This window comes from Gallinula chloropus (genome assembly GCF_964237585.1).
Source record: "Gallinula chloropus genome assembly, chromosome: 8".
Taxonomy (NCBI): domain Eukaryota; kingdom Metazoa; phylum Chordata; class Aves; order Gruiformes; family Rallidae; genus Gallinula; species Gallinula chloropus.
This window is the reverse complement of record NC_140093.1, coordinates 4,774,917-4,801,128: the sequence shown is the minus strand read 5'-3', so window position 1 is coordinate 4,801,128 and position 26,212 is coordinate 4,774,917. Positions and strand designations below refer to the sequence as shown.

Sequence of the window (26,212 nt, the reverse complement as noted above, 5' to 3'; positions counted from 1 at the left end):
CTGTTCTTCTGTAATTCTCCTAAAGGAGGTTGTATCTGTGCAGTGCCTCTAAGGAGGAAAAGGCCGCAGCAGGGCACAGGGCCTCAGCTGAGAGGAAAGCTTCTGTAGACTTGGGCTGGAATATAGAGGAGAAGTTTTCCCAGAAAACTAGTTAATGTGAAATGTGTGGTGTATGCATTGTAGAACTGTACAAACTAGGGCATCCTAGAGCATTTTTAGCAAACATTACAGAAATCTGCTATGATTTTTTCCCCTCAAGGTGACTCCCGTGGTCCACCAAACCATCACATGGGCCCTCTCTCAGATAGAAGGCACGACCAGAACAGTGGTGGTCCTGATCATGGGCCTGAGAGAGGGTTGTTTCGAGGTGGCCAGGAGTGGGGTGATGGTAGAGACAGCAGGGGCATGCCAGATAGACGAGGACCTCACCCAGATTTCCATGATGACTTTGATCGACCAGATGACTTCCGTGACGACTTCCATCCAGATAAGAGATTTGGCCACCGATTACGGGAATTTGAGGGGAGAGGAGGCCCACCGCTGCAAGACGAAAAATGGAGACGAGGAGGACCTGGGCCTCCCTTTCCTCCTGATCACAGGGAATTTGAAGGAGGGGGTTCAAACCGTGGGCCTCCTGGTGCTTGGGAAGGACGGAGACCTTCGGATGATAGATACCCACGGGATCCTGAGGATGCACGGTTCCGAGGAAGGCGAGATGAGAGGTAAGAATAAATCTACTCAGTCTTTTTTGGGTTAAAGGGTTAATGGGGGGAACTCTTTCTTCCTGGTTTCCTTTTCATTAAGGAGTCTATCTGTTTCAGATTTATAAACTGGAAACCAATAAGGAAATGAGAACTCTAATATACCTGAGTATAGAGTCCATAAAAATCATTCAGTAATAGAAGAAAACTTGAAAAATGGTCAATGTACACAGCAGCTTCCGTGTCTTTAAACAGTAAGTAAAGAGAAGGGAGGAAATTTATAGAGAAGATCCAGTGACACAGGATGAAGATTTGAGACCGTTTTGATGAAAATTGGGAGGAAACTTGAAGGTTGAAGTGACAAACTTTGAACACTAGAAGTGGATTTTGAGACTTTGTCTCCAGTCACAAACTACAGCGTGACTGTAGAGGCTGTAGAAAGAGATGTAACATACTCGTAAGGAGCAGAACAGTGATCCTACCGTCAGATAGAAGGGGCAGAGCTACAGCATCTCTTGGACTGTTGAGACTATTTTCTCATGGGTTTGCTTGTAGAAATTTTATTTCTCTTTCTGACTTATTTCTTACAATGCCAAGTGAAGAACTCCAAAACAGCCTGATTTACACAGCAATGTCTGTGTCATTGCTCACAACTTCCAAACAAATCACAAAGGATTGAATTTGCTTCTAGTTACCCATGTAAATATGGAGGAATGGCTCTAAGTCAGCAAATTAACTGTCACTGAAATAGCTCCCCATTTGTGCTAATTTAACGGAGTGAAATTCGGCCTCCAAGGTCTGAGCCTCTCGCTGACCACCAACTCTACATGTGTAAGGACGTGTACTTGTACAAATATATTGTGGTCTCCACAGAATGTGAATTTTGTGTGCTTTAGTTGCCTTTTTAATCATTTTCTTACATTCCTTTTACTTTGCATCTATACAGCTCTTCTTTTAGCTCTTTTCTGCCTAGCTCTGTAAAGATGTACCTTCCTTTTGTGTGAAGAGTATGAAAAGAAATGAACAGTAACTAAAAGAAGGTAACAATTCTCAAGCCATTTTTAAAAGTAACAGTAAAGAGTCCAAGCTGAGTGGTCTGCATTACAGAATTCTGAAAGACAAGGCAGACAGCACTTTGAGAAGCTCAGTAGATACTTTCAAATCTTATATTGGAAATGCTTAGGGACTGTAAACATATTTTATGATGATCCTTATTTTTTAAAAAGGTTTTGGGAAGAGAGTCCCTTGTGACCTGTGAATCTGACCTATGAACTAAGCAGAGTTGATTTGACAGAGTTGGGTTTAAGGAGAACCTGCACAGGGCTATAAAGGGCTTATTGTGCAGGCATAATAAATTCTCTGGGATGAAGGTGAATTAGGTGCCGCTTACTGCAGATGCTGAGGTGAACTTCAGAATCCCAACTTGTTCAGCTGACGGTTTGGAATGCGGGATGTATATGGTTGATCAAGCATGAGAGGGAAGTGTGTGTGTGCACGCCTGTGTTTCTCTCTAATTTCCCACCCTTCTCATCCCTGTCCTGTTCTTACTTTACCTGTGTGTATCAACACAATGCTTCTCCTGCAGAGACCTGCCTCTTCCTGCCTGCTAATCCACACAGTGTAGTTCTGTACGTTTAGGTCCTAGGCCTCAAGGAAGATCTGAGAATAGTCAAACAGGAACTGAGCCCTATGCAAGGCAGGGTTTTACATGTGACTGATATGAAAACAATTACATTCACAGTAGTAGGAGCTGAGGCTATGTCAGGCATAGCAATGATAGATTTCAGAACTAAACTGTGTCCATAATGTTGCCTGGAAGCAAAAGGAAAGGCCCTATTCTGGCTAGCCATAGGACCTCGTGTTGCAAATCCTGGTCATTTGCAAGCTCAGCAGAATCACACCACGTCAGTATTAAAATGGGTATTCAGATGGGAGACCCTCTAAAGAACACCCAGAGGACTGTGCTGTTTCAAGCTAAACCATATTGCTATGCGGTTATTCGAACCATTTGTACCTGAAACTGTTCAGTTTGTTTTCCCAAATCATCCAGGTTAATGTAAAATGGTTCACTGTCCACACACAGCACTCCCTCCATCCACTGTTGTACCTGTACAGGCACAGCAGCCTCCTCTCTGTATTGTGTTTGTTTTCTGGGAGGTGGAGACAGACCTATTGTTTTTAATTAAAAAAAATAATAAAAAATGTAAAAGTTTAAAAATATTGTACTGTGTTATGACTACTGTTAAAATATTTAAATTTGTAATTAAAAGGTTAATGTTGTTAAAATTCTAAATAAAAGTATCTAAAGTTTCGCTTGTAATAGGATGCACCGTGTCGTTAATGAGCTGGGGAAGGGGACGCTGCACAAAGCCAGCGCCATCCGAGTGTTAACGGTGGTGACGGTTCAGCCAGTGCGGAACTGGGAAGAGAGGGGAGGCGGGAGGGGGGTGTCAGCGTGAAGGGGCAGGGAGCGCTCCACAGCATGGTCTGTGCTGCCGCTGCGGGGTGGGCAGGAGCAGCGTGGGGTCACTGAACCTGTGTGCCTGCACCCCCCCCAAACCGGGCTTTAACCTGCAGCAGGCCCAACAACCGGCGCTAGCGCGCACTGCTGGGCCGCAGCAACGGCACTTTCACAAGCGCTCCAAGAGCTCAAACTGGTAACGTAGAGAGCCCAAAGTACCAGTATTCCTGCAGAGCTTACCTGAAACGGCACCGACAGTTCGTTAAGAACCATTCTTCCCTCTGAAGATCTCGGTTAAGCCCCCAGAGTGATACTGGAGGAGCCATACTCATTTAAGATGAGACACTGAGCCCAATCATACCTAATTGCTGAAGATGCCGTGGTACTTAGCAGAAGGAAATTATCAACTTTAGTGTTGTAACTCCATTTCACAAACCAAAATTGTTCATTATGGCAGCCGGCTAAGCTGCTCTCCAGGCTGTGGAATGCCACTGCACACGCTGTTCCGCAGTCGTCATCTCTACGGAGCCAAGTGCAATCTCAATTAATTTGCGAAAACTGCAAACTTGTGAGAAGGGAGCAAAACCCAGAATGTTCTAGAAAAGCATCCCTGATCAGTAGGAACAGGATGGCAGAATGTTTTGTTATAGCCCTGACTCTCATTGCTTGTCCTCTTTCAGTTTGTTTTTATCACAATGGAAGGGGGGAAAAGGGAAGGGGGAAATAAGGCCACCACAGTTCAGGGAAATCACTTCTACTTTACCTTACCTTCTATCATCACTGGTTTGTTTTTCCCTCCTTTTCATTAAATCAGCACAGTATGTTCAACAGTATTTTTCTTGTATGAAAAACCAACACAACAGAAGGAAATGTGAGGGGAAAACTATAAAGAACTGCTCAAAGGCAGTAAACAAGCACTTTTCCACCTACAAATCCTGTTCTATTAACTGTATGTGCTGTAGTATTAAGTAAAACAGTACAGCTTCAGTTTATTAATTAATTTCTGACTTGAATTTATCCATCTCAATTCTGCCTAAAAACCACCTTTGTACCATGTTCTTTCTTGTAGCTTCAGAAGAGGAGGACCCTCGAGACATGAGGGCCGGGGACCCAGGGGGAGAGACGGCTTTCCTGGCCCGGAAGATTTTGGGCCAGATGACCCATTTGACTCTCCAGATGAAAACTCAAGAGCAAGGGATCATGGTGTTCGGGGGAGAGGTCGTGGTGCTCTTAGAGGTGAGAGGAACGTTCTTCCACACTGAAATACAAGGCTAAGGAAGCAAAGGTATTTCTTGGGCATAGTACAGTGTTTTTGTTAATACAGTGTCTCTTCTTGCTCTTGTCCCCTGCATCTCCTACTGCTCAGGAGGCCGGAAGGGTTTACTTCCTACTCCAGATGAATTTCCACGCTTTGAAGGAGGGCGGAAACCAGACTCCTGGGATGGAAACAGAGAACCAGGTAAAAAAAATGGTGAGGTTTGTTTTAAGTAACTTTTTGACTTCTACAATATAACCACTTAGGGAAAAAACCCACCACGTTTAAACCATCACCTCTTCTTCCTGTACCTCATCTGCTTGTTGCCACCAGTCTTTTACCACAAGAAAAGCAAAAGGTAGTTCTTTGGAGTTCTAAATTTATGGGAAAATGAATTATCCAGAATCATCTGTCTCTAAATGAAACTGTCTCCCTGAACAAAAAAAAAATTGAGGCCTCAGTTTTGATTTTATTTTGAATTCTTGTACAACACAGACCTGCCTGTTGTCACCCGTGGGCAACTGAAGGGCAGCCATGGTGGGGTTCTTAGGTGTATATCAGTGCCAGAAGTAATCTTTCTCTTGGATCTTTTTCTAGAGTTTGCAAAGATCCTGTGTTCAGCTGCAATGCCTGACAGCTTTGTTAGTGTTATTCACATCCGTGTTACTAATGGAAACCCCAACTGAGGCAAAACTCAGTGTTTTAATGTTATGGAAAAAATGAGCACAAGTGACACATAAAAACATAGAGGAAGATGTGGTTGTCTCCAAAACATATGATAGTATTATGTACCCAAAAGAATACTTTGTATCTCACACTTCTTTCTTTCCCATCATCTTTTCAACCTGTTCTACCTTTAGTTTTCTTTTTCATCTAATGTTCGTTCACTTGCCTGTTGGGATGGGGGGAGAAACTTCATGTAATTCTAATCTGTGTGCCAAATAGTGTGGGAAGGATGTAAATTTATGTTACTGCCCCCAACAGTGAGGAATAACGAGCAGATTAACATGATTTATGATCCTGTTTCTCTTCACCCTCAGGTCCTCGTCCAGACCACCCTCCTCATGACGGGCACTCTCCAGCTAACAGAGAACGATCTTCTTCGCTCCAGGGCATGGACATGGCCTCACTGCCACCACGTAAACGTCCCTGGCATGATGGACCAGGGAACTCCGACCACAGAGAAATGGATGCTCCAGGTGGACCTCCAGAGGAGAGGGGCAAAGGTAGAAAAACCCTTGTCTTGAAAACATTCTGTAACACTTGCGCATTTTTCTGCAGCAGGCTTATCCAGAATTCCTCATCTGTTCAAAGGGGATAAAGCTGAGCTGGTAAATAATTTGATTTTATCAGCTGTGAAGCTGAAGACCAATCTTACAGGAACAAAAAACCAGACTGATACACTGGGGCAGCAAATCTCCAGCATCATATAACTCTCTTCTTTCTTGTCCAGTAAAAAAGCAGTTAGTTTTTGTCTCCCTGTTACTCCAGTTGGAAAACTCTTACGACCTTTTTTCCCAGTTACTTGTAGGTTTTTCTTAACATTCATTCTTGTGCTGTCTTTGAAGTCCAGCATCTTCCTGTCACAGTTTTCGCTCTCTTGGACTTACTGAACTTTTAAAAATCTTTCCTTATGAGCTCTGTACTTGGGAGAGGGTGAGCATGGCCACGCACGAGCAGACCACAAGTCCATAAAGCTCAGTAGCTTGTCTTCAACGGCAGCCAGGAGCAGGTACCAAGGGAAGAGCATTAAGAACACTGTATGCCTGTAGCAGTGTCCCTGAAACACTCGTTAGACCAGTGACAACCTGTAGCTCAGTGACTTACTGAGACACTGTTCTTGTGTTTAATGGCTTTTGACCATTACCATTGGTGTGCTCCTCTGATGGCATTAAACAAACTTTTGGCACCCACAAGCATACCTCTAAACTTAACTGCAGTAGACTATCATGTTTTTTAAAAAATTTAAAATGCTGTCCTCTTGTTTCAAGCCTGCCAGTCAGTAATTTCATTTGAAAGCGTTTTAATTGGAATGGTGGAAAGTTGAACCCAGTTATTTCTGAATGCCACCTCTGATTGCATTGGTATCACTTCTGTTTCCAACCTGAACTTGCTCTTCTCCAAGTCTGAGCTGTGATCTGTTCAGTTGTTCTCCCTTGGAAGCTGTTCCGTGTCTTTTATTATCCCTATTGCCCCGTAAATACCATTTTCCATTTTAACTTACCCTTTTGTTAAGTTAAATGGAGTAACCAGGAACTACACACACTAGTTAAGGTGTGGTGGAACCATGGATTTGTACTGTTCTCTTAGTTTTGTCCCATATTCTCCATTCCTTCCCCATAGCTCCTGATGGCAGAGGAGTTCCCTCTAACTACTGAGAGCCAGTGGTGTGGCAGTGTCATGCAGCCAGCTACTGCAGCCCTCAAAATACATTCCTTTGGAGTCTGTAGCTGGTTGGAGCCTGGTTCTGTGTGTGCCATTTCCACAGCCAGCCTATTAGTCTTGCACCAGTTCTTCATCCTTTCCCTTCTTACAAATCCCAGCATTGCCATTTGGGTTTGGTGGTTTTTTAATGCTGCCTTTTTTTCATGTCCTCATTTTGAATGCCCACTGTTAGGTGGTGACCAGTGACATGATCCTTCTCAGTTGCTTCCAAATGCTGCTCTGCCAGCCTATAGCAGAGTTTTATGTTGTCAGACCTCTACATTCCACTACTTCTTGTTCTGAAGCTCATTAAGCTTTAACCCTATGCCAGTCCTCCTCTGCACGGACTGTATTTCCAATGTCATGTTAAGAGCTGATCATTCATTCACAGGTGTTTTGAATAGAACTCTGCTGGTAAATTCCCTTTGTAGCTGCATTTTTGCTTTCAAAACTCTATGCTGTTTCTCATTCAGGCAGTCTTTTATCAAATCTGCAAGGATTCCTCCTGTAATTTGTGATAACTCTTATCAGATGCTTTATTGAGGTCAAAGCAGTTATTAACTACCACGCTTCTTGTGTCTAGACAAGTCATTAATGTACCAAAGAAAGTTCAGCACAATTACAGAAAGCCTGATAAACAAAACACAAATGATAGGTTTTCATATATGGGCTGTGACACCTTCAGTTGTATTGGTGAAGTTATCTGAAAATTAAAACTTCATGAATTAGAAACCCTGTGGAACAATTTGGCCTGTTTGATGCAGAACAAAGGAGAGTCAACAAAAAATCACTCTTGTGAAAGTGGAGCAAAAATATCCTAATTTAGCTGTAGCACGTGTCGATACAGCAATGTTAATTGTTTTCAAACTGTTGCTCGTTATTTTAAGCTAATGACTTTGGTGGTTATGTTAATTTACATATCAGTACTCAAATCTGTGAGAAGCAGATAACCCTGGTCCTGGCAGTGAGAGCTCATGTTCCTGGTTAGTAGTAAGATAGAGCATTTTTCCACTCTTTCTAGCAAAAAAAGGAACCAAAGAGTAATGATACTCATTGTCTTCACCAGCCTCTGCTGATCTATCAGTGCAAAGTCTTTGTTTAGGAAAGAAAAAAGGTATTTTGCACTAAAAATATAGAGAGCAGCACAGATGGTGTTAAAGCCTGAGAACTGGGTATGTCTGGTGGTTTTAAGGACACCATGACCACCGCTGTTGTAACTTCATTTAAGTGACTGCTGTATCAGGTACCATCTCCTTTAGTTCCCAAGGAATTGCTTGCTTGCTGTCCAACTTCTGGACTGTAATGGAGATGCTAAATCGATGTAAGCAAAACAGACTAGAGGGAGGAGACACACAAGTACAGGTCTCAACTGCACTTGGTCTGGGAATGCTTATAGCACAGAAGAACCAGCCAAACATGTGGCAGGTCTGAGGAGAGGCGTGGTGTACACCACAACATCAGTGACTGACTCTGCTTCGTTTTCAGGACGAGGAAATTCAGGACCTTCACAGCGAGCACCGAAATCGGGGAGGTCTAGCTCTTTAGATGGAGACCATCACGATGGATTCCACAGGGATGAAGCTTTTGGTGGAGGCCCTACAGGAGGCAGTAATTCTTCTCGAGGAGGAAGGAGCGGGAGTAATTGGGGAAGAGGAAGTAACATGAACTCTGGCCAGTCGAGAAGAGGAGCATCTAGAGGTGGTGGAAGAGGCCGATAGAAGAGGCTTTGACTGGGTCACACCCAGTCCTTGCTGGACAATATTTAAATAGACTTCTACCATGGACTCTATAATAAAGTTAACCCTGCGACACCACAAACCGGGATTCTTAACTGGGATAACTGAATGTGCATTAGTTCCTAACAAGGGTCTTTTCCTAGATCAACCAACAGCTGCTAGCTGCAACGTTGTAGCTAGCTTTCTGATTTGCCCTCTGCCCCCCTGTTTTCCTCATTTTCTTTTACCTACTTTGTTTTGTGAAGAGCTGGAATTTTTTTAAGTGTTGTGAGACATGGAGCACACAGATTTCAGTTCACCTCCAGACAGAAACTTGTTTCTATATGTACAGTTTGTCAGAAATTACCTTGTTTTTGTATGAATACAGAATGTAATTTGAGCAAAAATTAACAAAAAAAAAACCCCAACACAGCGTGTGATTCTTTACTCACCTATTGCTATAAAGAGGGCTGTCATTAGGCAAGCTTGTGTATCAGATGGAGCAACAAAACTACCTCCTGCAATCTCAACCGTTTAAAATACTAATAGCCGATTCCTAGGGTTTGTCATGTATCGGAGAACTTTGGTTTCCACCTTTAGCCACAGCTGTCTACAGATTACAAGTGGTGCTGAAGTTAATACTCCAAAACACAGGAAATCACCGCTCCTTGCTAGTCTACCATCCTGAAAGAGAAAAAAAGGTGGAACACCGTTTAGAGAACAGTTGTCACAGACACAGCGTGAGCTAGAACCCGGACTGCCAGCCAAACAGACCTCGCGACAAACGCTGTCACTCTGTGCTTCACCTGGGCAAGTCAAATATTTTTTGTTCAAAACAGCATCTTTTTCTAGAAATTTGAGGAAGGGAGCAGCTTGCTAACTGCGGATGCATATGTTTTCCAATGGCTGTGGGGTGCATTGCTTAAGGCTACGGGTGTTCAGCAGAGCCTGGTGTGTTCAGGCGCTGCGGTGTGAGCCGTGGGAGTTGACTGCTTTCACCTGAACTTTTTTTTTTTTAAGTATCTTTTTCTTTAGGATATTGTTTCCCAGTTTTGCTAGGGGAGGGAAATGCGAAGGAGGGGTTATTCCCATTTCCCACATTTCATAATAAAGCTGCTTAACAACCATAAGCTTCTGGTTTCCCCATAAGTCATTCGTATTACTCCTCTCCAGTCAGCAGGTTGCCAAAAGGCTCCTTTAACACCTGGAGCCTGAGTGAACATCGTGTCATGTAAGTATTCTAAAGCCAGCTCTTGGGAAGGTCCTATGTTAACAATACTGGGTGTGATGCTGAATGAGAAATTGGATTTAATGAGCCCTTGGACTTCATGTTAGAATATTCTAGATAATATGGCAACGTAGTTCTATAGTTGACAAGACCGTGGCAACGAAGTACCTGACTTCTCCTGCAGTCATATGTGCTAAAGACTGGCCCTGAGGGCCTATCATCTTACTTAAAGGGATCAAAGCATGGATGTCTAACTGCAGCTCTCTTCACTCAGCCACAAGTAGGTGGGGTTTTTCTGGGGTTAATTTTTAGTCTGTAAAATGGCATTTGAAAATTGTAGTAATTAACTTATCATTAGCCTATAAAATCCTTGTCATGGAGCTCTAGTCAGACACAACAGTCTGAAAGGTATCAACTGGGAGATAGCAGAGATGCACCTGATATGACAGTGTGTCTCCTCTGAGGTGAAAATAAATTGCTTTTTACCTCTATTGGACAGTGACCTTTGGTCACTTTTGGGAAGTGTCTGGGAGTTCAGAATCTATCCCAAAGTTTGACTGACAATCAGCTATGATTTACTCAAGTGGAAAGCTTGGGGCTGAAGTGGGTGTTGGGTTTTTGTTTGGTTTTACGAGCTCTGCATATTTTTTTAGGGGCCAAAACTGATCCAACAGCAATGATTCATAGGATAAGGTTTAGTCTTTAATTAAATCACAGTCCTCTAAAAAAACAAGTTAGAGTGCACCTAATAATAGGAAAGGCAGCTTTAATCTAGACTAAAGGAAGCATCCTTAATTTCCCTCTGTTGGTTAACTCCTTAAACCACTATGGCACTTGGTATTACTCTTGAAGGGGCAGCTTTTTAAACTGAGGTGTGAAATATTCCACAATCCTGGAGCAGGCACAAAAAGCCATTAAGAAAATTGGATAACGAGCTAGCTTTTGTATAAAATCTTAGGTGACAGCACAGCAGGGGAGACAGAAGCAGCTTCCCAGTTTGTGATCCCACGGGCCATTTTGCTGAAAGAGGATAAAAATTATTTAAATGGAATATTGTTCTGTACTCTCCACATCAAATTCTTTGACTCATGCTGCATGTGGAACCCTTAATGTTCTACCTGCTAGGCCGCAGCTCCACCGGTCTGAAATTTGTTTGACAGTGCTCTTAGGAATAAAGTTCATTTCACATACTACAGCTTAGAAGTTGTAAAAAAAATAAAGATAACTAATTTAATGCTTCTAGATAGCTCTGACCTAGATTTTTAAGGGGGTGGGGTTAGGGTTAGGGTTAGGGAAAAAGCATTAGTGGCATGTCTATTCTGACATTTGGTACACAAGTAGTTTTATTAAAGCAATCTACATACATTTACCCCCATTTAACAACTTCAGTTTGATCCGGAGCAAGTATTAGGTGCGTACCCTAAACCCTAAGTAGTGGCAGCAGATAAACACTGTAGTGTTTGGCTTTATTTTTGGTGTGAGGCAGGGATGCTCTGAGATGCTCGCTCGGGCTCTGAGCAGGTAAGCCCGGTTGTCCCATTTCTCTGCAGGCGTGCGGCGTACAGCCCCAAACTGAAGTACCCAGCTCTGGGCAGGGACCATCAGCCTGAATGCTGCACCTTCCAAAAGGCTGATTAGTTCCTGCACTGAAACAGAACTGCTAGCAGAAACGGGCTCTAGGTACGAGCAAATCTATTTCTGAAGGTCACACTGTGACAAGTAAGCAATCCCTGCCCAAACCCCAGAGTAAAATACACGTATATAAAAAAAAGTTGTAAGAGATTAATCAACTAGAGCTCAAGTAGCTGCTGCCTTAATACCTGCAAAGGCCAAGGTCGTTAAGATTAGCACCTTTCACCCTGTCATACTCATGCAAGAAGCCTACCCTTAGAGTTGCAGGTAGTCTTTGTCACCCACAGACCCGGGAAAGTTTGTTTTACTTACTGGATGGTGTTTTAAAGATGGTCTTTTAGGGAGAAATGCAGTTGAGTGGCACACAGTATTCATATTCACCCCTGATCTGAGATGCACCATACAGCAACCAAAGGGCTGTGTTCAGAGCGTAGGGGGTTCACCTTAACAGCAGTTAACTGGTTCTGAGCGTTCACCCCTGCACCTGACCAGATTAAAGGTCTCACGTTTCACCATCGGCCCGCCCTACGCACCTCTGCCGGAAGACACTCGCTTCACACGTTAACGGGCAAGTCAATAATTACGTTTTCGTCGGCTCCATCCTCTCCCTCACGCCGGCTGCATCTCACTCACGTAGGCTCCGTCATCTCACGCAGGCTGCAGCAGCCCCACGGTCCTATGCTGGAGGTTGGGATGCGGGATGCTGCCAGCTCCCACCCGGGGCCAGGGAGGCTCCGCACCCCAGCTGTGGAGCTGGCTTTGCAATAAGGCAAACTCCCGTGCTCGGGGCCGGCCCGGCTGGCTGGCTGGCACCAACACCGCCACACGAGTTTGGTCAGTCACCGGCACCGTTCTCGGGTACCAGCCGGTGCTCTTCTCGCTCAAGTACCGGCGAGGAAAACCCAGCGGGAACGCTGATGAAGAGAAGCAAAGCGAAGCGGCGTCCGACGGCGCCATCCTCATCCCCGTCTCGCAGAGGCGTCTTCGTGCCCCGCGCCGCCGTGAGCCTCCCCTCAGTCTTTGTCCGAGTCCCGCTGGGCTGTGCCCGGTCCTCCCCCCGCGGTGGCGGCCCCGGGTGAGGGGCGGGAGGGGTGTCACACCGGCAGCGTTTTGCCGCCGCGGCGCAGCGCGGTGCCGAGGAGGCCGCCGAGGCGGCGCAGACCGGCGGCCCCCCCGGGGAGCGCGGCCAGGAGCGCGGCGGCGGCGGCGCCCAGCTGCACCGCGGCTCCCAGCGCCGTCAGGAGGGTGCTGCGCAGCCCCAGCGCCGCGTACAGGGTACCGCCGAGGGCGCCGAGGTAGAGGAGGAAGCCGCGGCTGGGCTCCCGCAGCAGGCGGGCGGGCCCCCGCAGCAGGGCGGCGGCGCCCAGGGCGCAGAGCGAGCCCAGGGACCAGAGCAGCGCGAACTTGCGGGCGCGGAGCAGCAGCAGCGGCGCGTACAGCGCGGCCAGCCCGAAGCAGAGAGCAGCCAGCAGCAGGCACAGCCCGCTCCCTGCCAGCCGCTGCCAGCGCGACAAACCCGGCAGGCAGGGGTCCGCCTCGGCCGCCCACGGCCACACCGAGCTCGGCCCCGATCCGGCCGCCGCGGGGGGAGCGCCGCGGGCCGATGGGAAGGGGTTCAGCGGGCCCAGCCAGGCCCCCAGGCCGCCGCTCCCCGCCTCCTCCTGCGAAGAGCCGGCGGGCGGTGGTGCGGGGGCCGCGCCGGAGCCGGCGGCCTTCGACTGCGCGAGGTACTCCTGCAACTGCCGGCCCAGGTCCGCCATGGCGAGGCCGGAGAACCCGCTCGCCGGCGTTACCACACGCTGCCCGCCCGCCCCGCCGCCGCCATCTTGCGGAGTGGCTGCATCCGGGTTACCGGCCATCTCCGGCGGCCCGCCCTCGCGTGTGACGGCGCGTGCGCGCGGGGCCTGAGGCGGGAGGGCTGAGGCGAGCGGGCTGTCCTCAGGTTGCTTCGCGGCCGTGCTGCCGTTTGCGGGTTTCTCGCCTGCCCGCGGATCTGAAGGAAAGGCGGGATCGCCTGACCAAAGAAGCGGGGAAGCCTGACAGGCAGTGGGTGCCGGGGCGGCCCGAGGAAGTGTTGCCGCTGCTGGGGAGAGGGGCTTCAGCCCTGCTTCAGCCGCTGCTGGGGAGAGGGGCTTCAGCCCTGCTTCAGCCGCTCCTCGTGAAGTGGCCGAGAACTCGGCAGCTGAGGGTGGTAACAGCCCACGGGCTCGGCCCCTAGAGAGAAGATGGTGTCACATTTAAAGCGTACATTGGCGAGGAAGAGATGCGATTTGGGGTTGATAGAGCTCACAGTCATAGCAGGGGAGAGGAAGGATTGCCCAGGCAGGCGGCCCAGCAGCTGGCAGGCAGGCAGGCAGGTAGGCAGGTAGAGGCTGAGCACTGCCCTGTGCTTCTCTTGGCAGCACCCCGAGCTGCCTCCTCACATGCTCACCCGAAGCAATCTGCTCCTCTGTAGAGGAGAGGAATATATGCAGATATGGAGGTGCTACATGTTGTCACCCAGAAACCACTGTAACAGGAGAGACTAGAGATGCATAGAATGATGAAAAGCCCATCTGTTATGGCTGTGCCATCAGCCAAATCTGTTGGCTGTTTATTAATAAGATTACCTATTGCCCCTTTCGCAACCAACAGCTAAACCAAAATAAGAATAATTAACTCAGTTCTTCACCACCCCATTTTAAACAAGCAATTATCAGATGATAATTCTATATATAATCCATTATCAGTCCCAAGCTTGCAACAATATGGTGAGTCCCATCATGCCAGGCTCCCTCACAAGATGTAAATAAAGTTTGAAATCGCTTTTGGGCAGAAGCTCCTTGTCCCATATGGTGGATCACTGTGGTGTTAGTACACACACATCAGGGAACATGCAACTCTTGAAGTGCCTAGGATGAAGTTTAGCAACAAGGCATTGGATGTTATCACAACATCGCACTTGAAGGCAAATGATGCCACCTCACTGCTTTCTAGAAGTTAAGCCTTCAGGACGTGTCTGCTGCTGCTCTGAGGTAAAACATGCTGCAGAGCTGTTCTCCCCTTGCCTGGGGGTTGCACAGTGAGCTTGTTTCACAGGAAACAGCGTTACATCAGTTGAGGTACATCTATCGGATGTAACAGTACACCAGGTAGCAGCTCCGCGGTTAAAACCGCAGCGTCAGCGTTCCCCCTCTCCCTACCCGGCTCGTAGTAGCTGCCGAAGTGCTTACTACCAGGTGGAGCAAGCGGCTGCCGGGCCGTGTCCCGAGGCCGCCGGGTCCCCGCGCCGCGGGTGGGAGGCGGGCGATCTCCGCCGCTTCGTTACTCAATTTTTCTTTCCCTTTATAGGAAAAGTATGCGCGGGGCCGGGGGGGCTGCCCTGAGTCACCGGGGGCTGCTACGCTCGCCCACGCCCAGGGGGCCCGCGCCGGGGCGGGGTTTCTGCTGCCCGCCGGGGCTGGAGCAGCTACGCCGAGCCGAGCCGCGTGTCCCGCCTCGCAGCCCCTCCGCCACAGCCCGGCGCCGGCCGGGGGCGCGCCGCCATGACGGGCAGGTAAGGCAAGGGAAGGGGTGGGGGGAGCGCAGCCCCGCCGGCGGGTGGGGGATCGGTCCCGTGCCCTGGCCCCGGTTCCTGCCTTCACCCTCCCTGCTGCAGGCGGTCAAGGGTCGGGAGCAGATCCGGATTGCCCTGGGTGAAGTGCTGGTGTGTGCCCGAGACACGTTTTCCTCCTTCGAGGTTCGGGCGGAGCGTGTTCCGCTCCGGCCGGGGTGGGAGGCCAGCTGTGCCGTACCCCGGAGCGCGGTGGGAAGACCAGAAGCGGAGTTGGGAAGGAGCGATTGCGGCTGAGCAGCGTCTGCCCGGTAGCCAGGCCCGCTGCAGCCGGGCGGTGTGTCTCGGGTGCTGGCAGCCGGCTCCCGCTGTGCCCCGCACCTCGGGGCCCTCCTGACTGCTCTACGCGCTGCCCCTCTTGCCCACGCGTTCGGTCGTCCTCGCGCTGGCGTTGGCCATGTTCTGAGAGCTTTAAATCTGGAGCTTGATTCTCCTCCCACGCTGTCTGATACAGAGAACTCTGTGCAGTCACCTAATTGGTAGATGGAAATGAGAAAAGCAGTGGGGAAAGCGTTTGCTGACATCCTCCCGAGGTTTGCACGAATGTTTAGCATCTCTGATCACTTTGTTCTCCCATTTGTGAAATAAACCCCAGACAGTTATAAAGCAGTTTATAAAAATGAACTTGCTTTTGTAAAATGTCTTGAAGATGAAAAGCCTAAATAATAATATTAAAATTAGTAGGGTGCCTTTTTCAGGATAGTCATCCTGCACTCTGCTATCATTATTGTCACCCTGAAGCATTGCACTTCATGACTAGGGATAATGAAATGGATCTAGAGTCGTTTGTGTATAAGTATTCATTTTTCTTTTGTGTAAAGTCTTGGTGTTAATGTTGTGATGCAGCTCCTTGTGATTATTCAATGTAGATCGTGGTTGGTGGGTTGTCAGTGATGAGAATGCACTGAATAATTGTCATATCATCTGTGATTTGAGTGTTATTTTCGCTCTCTGTGATGACAAATTGATCTTGATGAGTGGTTGTACACACTCAAAACATGGGTTTTGCCTCCTGTCTTTAGGTTACATTGCTTTCTCTGTCTTAATGGCCCCTTTTTTGTTCTGACATAAAATAGGCCTGGGTTAATAGGTGTGTGATGCATTTATGTTAATTTCCTTTACAAGTAGAGGAAGACTCAAAGAGTATTAAATGTTCAAAGGTCAGGGATACCCATGCAGCTCTTAAAAGGGAACAAGACAGAGGGGACCTGGGAAGAATTGTGGCTGTATGAACCCAGCTGATTGTGTTTCTGTAGAAGTGTGGAGTAGTACAGTTCAGAATGACATGTTTACCTCGAATGAAATCGCTCATCTGCAGAGGGCAGTGGGGAATGACTGTGGATGGTAATCCTTGTTGTCTTCTCTCCCGTGCTTCCGCAGAAACCTGACTTAAGGCACAACACTCCTCAGTGAGAAGCTCTGGCATGAAGCTGGAGGCTTGGTGGAAAGTTGAGGCACTGCACAGTGTCCAGTTCTCCAAAGTAATGCCGGATTTGTCGTCTTCAGATGTACTTCAGAGGGCAGTTCAAATGAGCAGGCCTTGGCTTCAGCTTTTGGAAAGTGAATGTGGATGTTATTTATTGTTTTCAGAAACATATGTCCCGGAAAGTTTGTCAGCTATGAGAATTTCTAAATGTCTCTCTGCTGTCATTCCCAGGACAGGATTATTAACTGTTCTATCAGAGACAGTCATCATAGCTGGTAATTCAACTGACTTTCCTTGGCAACAGCACAATCCATTCAGGGTCGCAGTGTCCCAGAAAACAGAATCCGTACTTTTCAGGGTCTGTGACACATTGTGCTGCTCAGTGCCTTGCACGGCCGGTGCCGTTTGACAAGCGCCGTGCTTCGTGTTCTCGGTGTGGGACAGGCTGCTCAGTCATTTGAAAGAATTCAGCATCGAGAACGTGCGTGCTCAGAGCCAGCTACAGGTCAGGTGTAGCCAGACATTGGTCACTGTTATGTGGTAGTTGTTAAAATCTGTTGTCCTGAGGTGATCAGACGTTCTCCAGCTTTAGAGATTCGGGGGTTTCAGAGTTCTAGAAGAAGATGAACTGTGTCACATCTAGAGCGTGCCCACAATATTGATCCGTAGGAACCCTCCAGAGCCAGGAACATGATAGAAATGTGCCTCTGGTTTCAATACTGTTGATACTGAGAGGGGGATGATTTGTTGTGTTAAAGTGAGGAAGACAGGAGAATGTGCAGTGCTGACACATCATTCTTTTTCACTTAGCATTTCTTTTCAAATAGACAAAAGGATTCACTTCTAGGTACTGCAATTACTGATGCATCATTAGTAATTAAGGTAGATGAAATCTAACTCATTTATTATTAAAGGAGTTTATTTTTAATAAAAAAATTTTTGGTTTTAACTGTTCTGTCACATCTGGCTGCATGGAGTGTCTCCTGAATTTAAGTAGCTACAGTCATTTGATTTATTGATTTTTAGCATTAGGAAAAAAATATAATTCCAGCAAATGCAAATAAAGATCCATACTGCTATGTATTCATAGCAGAAAATGACTAAAAAATAGGTGACTGTTTAGCAAATGAAATTCAAATACTACATGTCACAAGTTACACTGTTAGAAAGTCAGGACTATGTTAGAGAAAACTGGTAAATAAATAATTGGAATTTTCAAATAGTAATTCTGACTGCCACATTTTGGCTGGGCTATTTTATTTCTGCGTGTCTGACCAAAGTGGCTGTTACAGGCCCTAATCTCAAGAGCAGTCTCTGGTTTAAAGGGATGCTGTTAACTTAAAAAAAACCCCAACCCAATTAAAATTACCCTTTCTTTGAATATATCTGTTCCAACTAAGATCCAAATATAGTAGCACAGAAATTAAATATATATATATTCATTTTCTTAAGTTAGATGTTATTTAACTACATTTGGAAATAAACTTTATGTAAAAGGCAGTGTGTTGCATATAAAACTAGCATGTTTCTAAGCAGTGTGTCTGTATTCTGCAGTGTTGAAAAATATTGTTGGGTGCCTTCAGAAGTTTAGTGTGGTACTTCCTAGCCAAGAAGTAAGTGAATACCATGTCTATAATTTGCATTTGATATGTTTGGTCCATCTCTCCATTATGATTTCTGCCTTTTTGACGATTGTTAGGGTTTGGGTTGGGGTGTGTTGGGATTTTTGGGGGGTTTTCTTGCATTGCTGCATTGTCCTGTTTTCCTTGTTGTTTATGATGGACTTATTTCTAAGAGGATCAGTGAATGACCAGTGAACAAAACATCGTCAAATACCAAAAGTAGCACGTAAACCAGATTTGGAGATATTTTCTTCTAAGACTTTCCCACTGTAATGTTGATTAGGAAATATGAAGGTAAAAAAATGCCTGTGCTGTTTTATATTGCCTTTAGAAACTAGTCTAATACAAAGCCCAGGGAAAAAATGTTTCCTAAGTGCATGTTTCAGGGCACTATTATTTCTGTAACAGATTTTTGTTATCACTATACTTTGCCTAATTGGGATCTGGGTACGCCTATGTCCTTCCTGCAGTCAACAAAAGAAGAACAGCTGCATTTAGAGATACACTTATTGATTGTTCCTAATCCAGTTGAGGTAAGAAATACCAGTATATTATTTCTGATTAGTCCAGTGTTTGACTAGATGCTTTTTAATTCAGTAGAGAGCTGCTGCTGTGCATGTGCTCCGTTTTATGAAGCAATTGCAAGTATAATGGTTTGAAGGAGGAGGAAGGAGTATAAAGGTTGATAATATTAAGACAGTATTGGCACTGACTGGAAAGTACCTGCATCAAACTGAGATGCACCATTTCTGAGTTACAAGCAGCCATTTCTGCTCTTCTGGGTTGGAAAATGTGGATTTAGTCTAACTATCTTTCCTTCTAAATCTGCGCTCTCAGGCTCTTCATCTAAACTTTAACATGTTGGAAGGTCTAATAGTCTGTTTGGGGGACGTAGAGGCAATGCTCTGAGGAGAACTACTTGTTAATGCCTAAAAGAAGTCTAGCTGCTCTCTTCTCTGCTTTGACCCAGAAAAGAGGGGAAGAAAAATAAACCCATGCATTTTCATCCTTTACATGCGAAGCAGCAAGAGAAGAGCGGGTGAGCGAGCTTGTGTTGAGGGATGGGAAGACAGGGTGGTTACTGTTTTTTTCCTTCAATCCCCTCATTTTCCCTTTTGAGGAAGAGAGTCATTCTTTTCTGTGAGGAGTGGTTATTTGAAAGCCAGTAAAATCATGTATGAGTCAGAAGGGTAAAAGCGTAGGTGTCTGAGAGAGATTTTTAGCCAGATTTCTTAAGGTTAAGGGAGATTAATGTTGCAGTGAGACAGTATTTTGCTTTGTGCTAAAAGTAAAGAAGTGATTTAATATTACATTTTAGAAGCATTTTATTGCTCTTAAAGTTTGAAAGGTCAGAAAAAACACTCAGTATGGAGGACATTTTTCTTCTTCTGTCCTATTTACATCATAATGTGGAATTGAATAAAGCACACATGCAATCTGACAGAAATGATAGTGGCAGATTGCTGTCAGACGTCATGGGTCTGAAACTCCTAATGAAATGTGGGGTGAATTGTAGATTTTGAGGTCACTGATTTCTGGTTTTGAAAATATAATGTTCTTTATTTGTGCCTTTGGGTCCCAGTAAACCCTTCCATTTTCCTTTAAAGGGCAGAAGGGATCTCTGCTGGTTAATACTCGTTTAGTGCTTATGAAGTCATCACTTCTGCTTCTCTTCCCCCCCCCCCCCCCCCCCCCATATCTTGCCAGGCTGTAATCATGGGATATATTTCACTTTCATGCTACAAAAATCCTCATTTTTTAAAAATAATTATTGAAAAAGTCATTTGTTAGTAATGACTCTTGAGATGTTTTTAATGACAATGCTGATCAAATGACACTGACTCAGATGTTCCCATCCTCCACCCCTTTCCCTTTGTTGTCTTAAAAACTTACTTCTGTATTCTTAAATTCTTGGTCTTTCTACCACGCTACACCAGGCAGTTTGTGCTGCATGATCCTCTTTCTGTCTTGCAGGGGTGGGTGGAGAGGGGGAGTGATAAAAAGGGCGAACTCCAGTTTGAAGGCCCTGTTCAGTTCCCAGCACTGAGCTCTGGAGGCTGGAATGCCAAGTATGTCCCTTCTCCCTGCTTCCTGACCCTCCACTGCATGCCACTTCTGCAGGCTGGAGTGTGTCCGGAGAGCAAAAGTCTTGGCAGTTTTGTGTCTTGGAATATGCTTTATCCAAATGGAAGGACGAGTTCCATTGAGTTCCATTGTTTGCCGTATCCTTAGGACACTGGGTGATGCACCAGGCTGCAGGGAAGCACCTTAGAGATGCCAAGGTCAGATACTGATCTGCAGTAAACTAAAGAGTCTGTTGTCAAGAGATGTAGTAATTTATTCTGCTTTTCTGGGTTTCTCTGTTGCTTTGATCAGAAAGTTCTCATTAATTAAGTGGATTCAATGTGGGAAGACTCAGGATTTTATTTTTTCAATCTCACAGAATTTATTTGAGTCTAACACAGAATGCGTTGCTGATGTAGACTCCTATTGTAGTGGCTTAAGCGGGTGGCTGCTGGTGGAATACAGGAAGAGGTTGTCTGCTCTTTAAGACTGTAGCAGAATGGCAGACGAACTTTAAGGAACAATGCCCGAGCAGGGGTCTCTGCATCCTGCTTTAGCTCATCTAAAACGTAAAGTCAACTCCTGAAAGGAAGGTGACTCATGGAATATCAGTGTTGCCAGTGTTCGCTCCAGTTGTGTCCCTGCGTTCCCCTTCACAGTGGCGTTGGGTGCCATGGCTGGCCTGAGACTTCGGGGGCTGGCATCCTCCAAACTTTATCAACGCCGGCAGGATCGGCTAAGTGGCACAGGGTCCCTCCTGAGCAACAGGACAGATACTGCAGCTGGGATACGTGGGTACGTCTCTGAGGCGGAGGGAATGGTATTGTTGAAGCGTTTTCCAGGATCTGGTAGATATTTGGTTTTGGTGGCGCGGCTTTTTTACTTAAAGCGGGAGTCATCTGCACGTAGCCAGAGGGGATGAGGTCTGTTTATTTTCATTTCCAAGTAGATTACGAAGGAAAAGACTTTCCTGATGAGAAAGCTTTCGGTTTTTAACAATAACAGGAAGGCAACAATGGAGAACTTTTCCCGTTTCACAGCACTGTCCTGGACTGTTCAGAACCAGCATTAGCTTTAGCTTTGTTAAGGGTGAGGTATTTAGGCACTGTGGCCATAAAGAAATGGTGAAATGCAGCAGTTTTTGAAAAAAGTTGATAAAATGCTACTGTTCCTTGATTTTTAGGGCTCAGTAGTCTGTTTCTTCGCCTATACCATTAGTAGCAAGCTAGTTGATTTTAGCTTCTGCCCAGACAATTCCACTGCTTGATTTGATTGTTACTTTTCCTGTGCTTCAGATTAAAATTTTAGTTCTCACATTTCATTGAAGTTAATTTTATGCAGGAAAGACCTTAAGAATTAAATAAAACTTAGTTTCTTATATTTTGGGAGAACTGTGAGCTGCAGCAGCAATATGGGATCTGAAGTCTGTGTCACTGGGGAGAGCAGTGAGCATGTGGGACAGGAGATTGAGGAAATTTTTTCCTAGCAGTTAAAAGTTCTGAATTTCAGACTTGTCTTAGCAAGTGATAGACCCGATGCTTACCTGTAATTGTACAATTGGTTTGGCTTCTCTGTTTCAACTGTGGATCTCTCACTAGAATCCTACTTTCCCCACTGTTTTCCTTTTAGCTTACAGCTATTAGTTGGGCAATTTTCAGTTTTTCCTACAAAAAGTTGTGGGTGTGAATGTAGGAGAATTTAGTGGGAAATAAGGGGGTAAGAAGGTAGTGAAAGAAATGGTGATACCATTGAGTGGTGAGGATGCTTTTCAGGAAGATTGAGAAGCATAGAAGGAACCTGAGAGAGAAAAACAAGCACTGTAAAAGCAGCAGTGGAATTCAGACAGCAGAGTGGGAACTGAAGATGGGGCATTGGGCACCATGGCAGGGGGTGGGATTGGGTGGGCTTTGAGTTCCCTTCCAACCCAAACCAGTCTGTGGTTCTAAGATAGGAAGAACAAGGAGATAGATGACCAGGTAGTAATTTCACATTGTCAAAATGTAGTTTGCTTTCAGCTACTTAATTGTTTCATTGTAACCTGTAACAGCCTTCCAGAAAGAAGATGAAGGCACAGTGCTGAAAATTATAATTTGTTTAGGCATTTTCTCTTCTGAATTATCCTATTTTATCCGCAGTTTTTAAGCTACTGATAGATACATTTTGCTTCTCCCTCCCAATAGTTCCTGGTAGCTTATGTCCCTTCTTCAGGCAAATGAGAGTAGTCCAAAGGCAGTGTTGCTGCTAGTGGATGATAATCGATGAACACGTTTGGGAATGATCTGTCTTACTGGTGCTGGTAAACAAACATCGCGGTTTAGCTCCTTTGAGATAATGACAGTGAAGAAGTTGAATGGGTCTCAGATGCAAGTTATCAAAGAGACAGTGTGGGTGAAGTGGTACGTGTTGATAGTAAAAGAGCGCTTTTCCTGTGTAAGAGGGATAAGCAATTTAAAACCCATGCATTTATGTTGTTGGTGTTTCCATGGGCTGAGTGAACACTGCTAAATGGGTTACTGGAAATTAAACATTGTGATGGACTACCAAGTACCTTTGGCGTAGGATTTCTTCCTCTCTGAATACTGACAGACTCATCGCCTCTGCTTACCTCAAAGGTCTGTATGGTTGTAGTTTCCCCTGCAGATGAACCGTATGGATGCTGTATTTTATTCTCAGCTGGATTTAACCTCTAGCTTCTACAGATAATGAATTGCTGTTGCTGGTCGGCCAGGGAGAGATGAGGAGCCTTTTTTTTCCCCTATTATGACCATAAGTTGCCTTTGTATACCTTAATTTTGGTTATCCCTGTGTAGTAAATAGGAACAAAAGGTGGTTATTTCATTGAGAGGTTGGAGGCTGTGTGGTCAAGAAGGATATGCTGAGACAAACACTGTTTATTTCTTATTTAGCCAACTGTAAAAAAAATAGTAGGGAACAAGCAGCAAATTCTATGCAAGCAGAAGGAGAAATGATGACATTAGGCTGTGCGTGTAGTTATATGAAATGCACAATTCATACATTGAATAAGTGGGATTATTTTTTTTTCTCCAACATTTTAGAACAAGTTTAATAATAACCTTAAATAAGTTAAATCAGTGTGGGGAAGTTGTCTAGTCAACAGTGAAGAGATTTTGGAAGAATTGCAAGAGTAGTTGAAGCAGGAGTTTGTACCGATACCCTTCCTCTTTCTTTTTTCTTTCTAATAGTCATTATCTGTGAAAGAGTCCTGCAGTCAGGTAATGTCCTGGCACATATTTTTTGTGGTCTTTGTCAATATTAAGCCTTAAAACTGCAAATCCTCAGCCATGCTACGGGAATGGGAAGAAGCCCCTGTCTTGGAGTGCTCTGATATTTATCTTAGCTACTGGCATCTGTGATATACAGAAGTGGTAATAGCTTTCTAGGTTTTTGACTTTTCCCTGTCCTAGGCATCTGTGTGTATATACATGCTAGAAATGAGTATATAAATGTTACTGTACTGTGGTATCTTCTGTATACACTAGTTCCTACTGGTAGACAAGGATGAGCAGAGAATGCCTTTCGAGGATTCTCTAGTATCAGTACCGTGCCTGTCTGCTGAGGTTTGAGCATTGTACCTTGAAATGTTTTGTTCCTATCTTTTTGTAGTAACTCCCACGATTTTGTATTAAAACAATTACTAACACTGCCTTGTGATGAAGGACAAGTCTTTTTGACACTAAGACCAAAAAGCTTTCAAGACCAATTAAATAAAACTGGTGGTTTTGACTTGGCTTTTCTGATAGAAGGGCTCCTCACATCTGCACCTACCTTTCTTGGACCTGGCAGAGTCTGAGACTGTTCATCTGTTCTCCTGGTTGTCTGGTTCATTCTGTCTTGCATCCGTGTTTAATTGTGCCATTGCCAAGGCTGGAGCTTCTGTTCCACTCTTCTGTTGCTCCTCAACCTGTCACCCTGTGGGCAAATGTTTAACAAAGGAGGTAACAGGACAGAAGCTGTAGCATTTTAGCCAGCTTTCTTGGTATTTAAGTCCAGTGTGAGAATATGGTATAAAAAATACTACATTTGCTAGCCCAATTATGTACTAAACCAGTGGTTTTGGAAGACAGATCCATAATTAGTGATATAAGAAAATAAACTGCTTTCAAATCTCTATAACTTATAGCACCTGAAACAGTGACATGGTCTCCCAATTAATTTACACTTTCTTATAAAGACGGAATTTTTCTTCTTTGTTTTTTTCTCCCTAATTTGAGATCAATGTTGATACTTCATAGTAAATAACTTCTCAGAAGTTGAAGCATGAGAAACCCACACCTAATTATAATGGTAAACAACTGATTTCTGTAAATTAGGTACTTCAATAAAGATCATTTGTTAAAGGTAGGGTATATGATGGTGAGAGATTGGACAAAGCATTCTTTGAGCACTGGTGTTTTGAGGGTTTGCACAGGACAGGATAACTTGCAGGATGTTCTGCTGCTCATGTTTTAATAGCTTTTCCTGTCTTTGTGTCGCCACCTTATTGTTAAAACAGAGGAAGATTCTGTATTTTACCAAACTGAAAAAAATCAGTGAGCAAACAGAATGCAAAAAGGACTCCATATGGTTGACTGCCCTCTGTGTGAAAGGCTCAGGTCTAAATATCTTACGATTGACACAGTAGGTCAGATTTTCATGGTCACTCTTGTCATCACCATCAAAATGATGGTTTTGGTGTTGCTGCTCTTCTCCCCATGTCTCTAGCAGAAGTGTTTTTGCAGTGCTGTAGTAAACCTAATCATAAAACTGCTCTGAATTAGAACTGTCCTCCCTCCCCTTTCCAGACGGGGTAATTGTAACCTTGAGCCAGTTGAGATGCTGGTTTTGCACAAGGAAGGTGGCACACAGGGGCATGTAGCTGGGAGGTTTATGTGGAGGTAAAGCTTTAGAATAAATGCAAAGTCATACCATTAGGGCAGTGCTGAAGTTGCACGTTTTTAGCTTGAGAGTAAGAAGAAATAATCTCAAGTAAAAAAAGATGCAAAGTCATTAATGGAAAGAGAGCAGAGAGGTAAAACTCAAGCTAGGATTATCAGAGAGCAACAGCTGCTGCTTTGTGTTACAGGAGACACATTGGTCAGGAGCTGGTATGTGGTCTAGTTTTCTGCTGTACAGCTCTTCTCAGTGAAGTCCAGCTGGGGGTTATAGTTGAGGCAGAGCTGTGTTATATTGTGTACAGATTCTTTTACTTGTTTCCTGGGTTGAAAATTTCTCTCCGGTCTGAGTAACAAGTCACAATCAGTTCGCTTGTATTGTGGCATTTCTTGGACAGCTCTGGCTGGATCAGGACCACCTTTCATTATGCCTTCAAGGGAATCTTGTCAGCATCAACTGAGTTGTTGAAATTTTTTTTAATGTTTTCATTTTTGAGTCTTCAAAATGCTTATTTGATGCTGGTTTGCAAGTCGTCAGTGATTTTTTACTGTGTATCATACTCTGTTGGTAAAACAGTATTGGAACATCTTGAGCAAAATTCCATAGCTGGAATTGTTGAGCCTTTTGCATCATCCTACATCAGCAGAACAGTAAATAAACTCTTGGGAGTCAGATATTTTTTTGCTTTTGCAAATGAATGAGCTAAATTAATTTCTGAGAGCTAAAACGTAAATCCATAGTGCCTCATGCGAAGGGAAGACACTGAGAACACAGAACAACAGTGTGATTGACTTTCACTAGGAATTTCAATTTCCCAAGAGTTTTATATTGTTTGGAAGTTAGGGTTTACTGTGGGGTCGTGACAGCTGTCAAATGCTGGTTTCAGACCAGACACTTCTGAAAGCCTTGTTCTTACAAACGAGTTCCTGCGTCTTCATTTTATTCATTATCTTTCTTGCCAACAGGACCCTGGGACTTGTCAGAATCTCTCCCGGGATAAGTGTATTCAGTAGCATTTGGTGTGAACCCAGAGGAGCTTTTTCAGTGATGTTGACATGAGGTTTTCTGAATTGTGGTCAAGCCTTGGAATTCAGGCATCACGTTTTTCAAGAGGGGAAGAAATACTCAATGGGGAGGTTGTGTTTTCAAGTCCTGGTACACATTTTGCATAATGTAAAAGAGTGGAGATTGAAAGCTAA

General features: G+C 45.0%; 2 protein-coding genes across 2 annotated transcripts in view; one reads left to right on the top strand and one right to left on the bottom strand.

Moving 5' to 3' along the window:
- Positions 1-8,967, top strand: part of WDR33 (WD repeat domain 33) — a 67,066-nt gene extending 58,099 nt beyond the window's left edge. Inside the window, exons 18-22 of the mRNA XM_084267093.1 lie at positions 260-722; positions 4,232-4,398; positions 4,529-4,621; positions 5,458-5,643; positions 8,327-8,967. Coding sequence (XP_084123219.1) covers positions 260-722; positions 4,232-4,398; positions 4,529-4,621; positions 5,458-5,643; positions 8,327-8,559 — 1,142 coding nt within the window. The 3' untranslated portion in view covers positions 8,560-8,967. The remainder of the gene's footprint in view (positions 1-259; positions 723-4,231; positions 4,399-4,528; positions 4,622-5,457; positions 5,644-8,326) is intronic.
- A 3,418-nt stretch (positions 8,968-12,385) lies between these two features.
- SFT2D3 (SFT2 domain containing 3) lies at positions 12,386-13,215 on the bottom strand. Its single transcript, XM_084267152.1, has one exon. It carries the CDS (start codon positions 13,174-13,176, stop codon positions 12,511-12,513), a length of 666 nt encoding a protein of 221 aa, XP_084123278.1. The 5' UTR covers positions 13,177-13,215; the 3' UTR covers positions 12,386-12,510.
- Between the last annotated feature and the right edge of the window lie 12,997 nt (positions 13,216-26,212).

Coding starts and splice junctions, on each gene's coding strand:
- SFT2D3 (XM_084267152.1), bottom strand. CDS start 13,176: ATGGCGGACCTGGGCCGGCAGTTGCAGGAGTACCTCGCGCAGTCGAAG.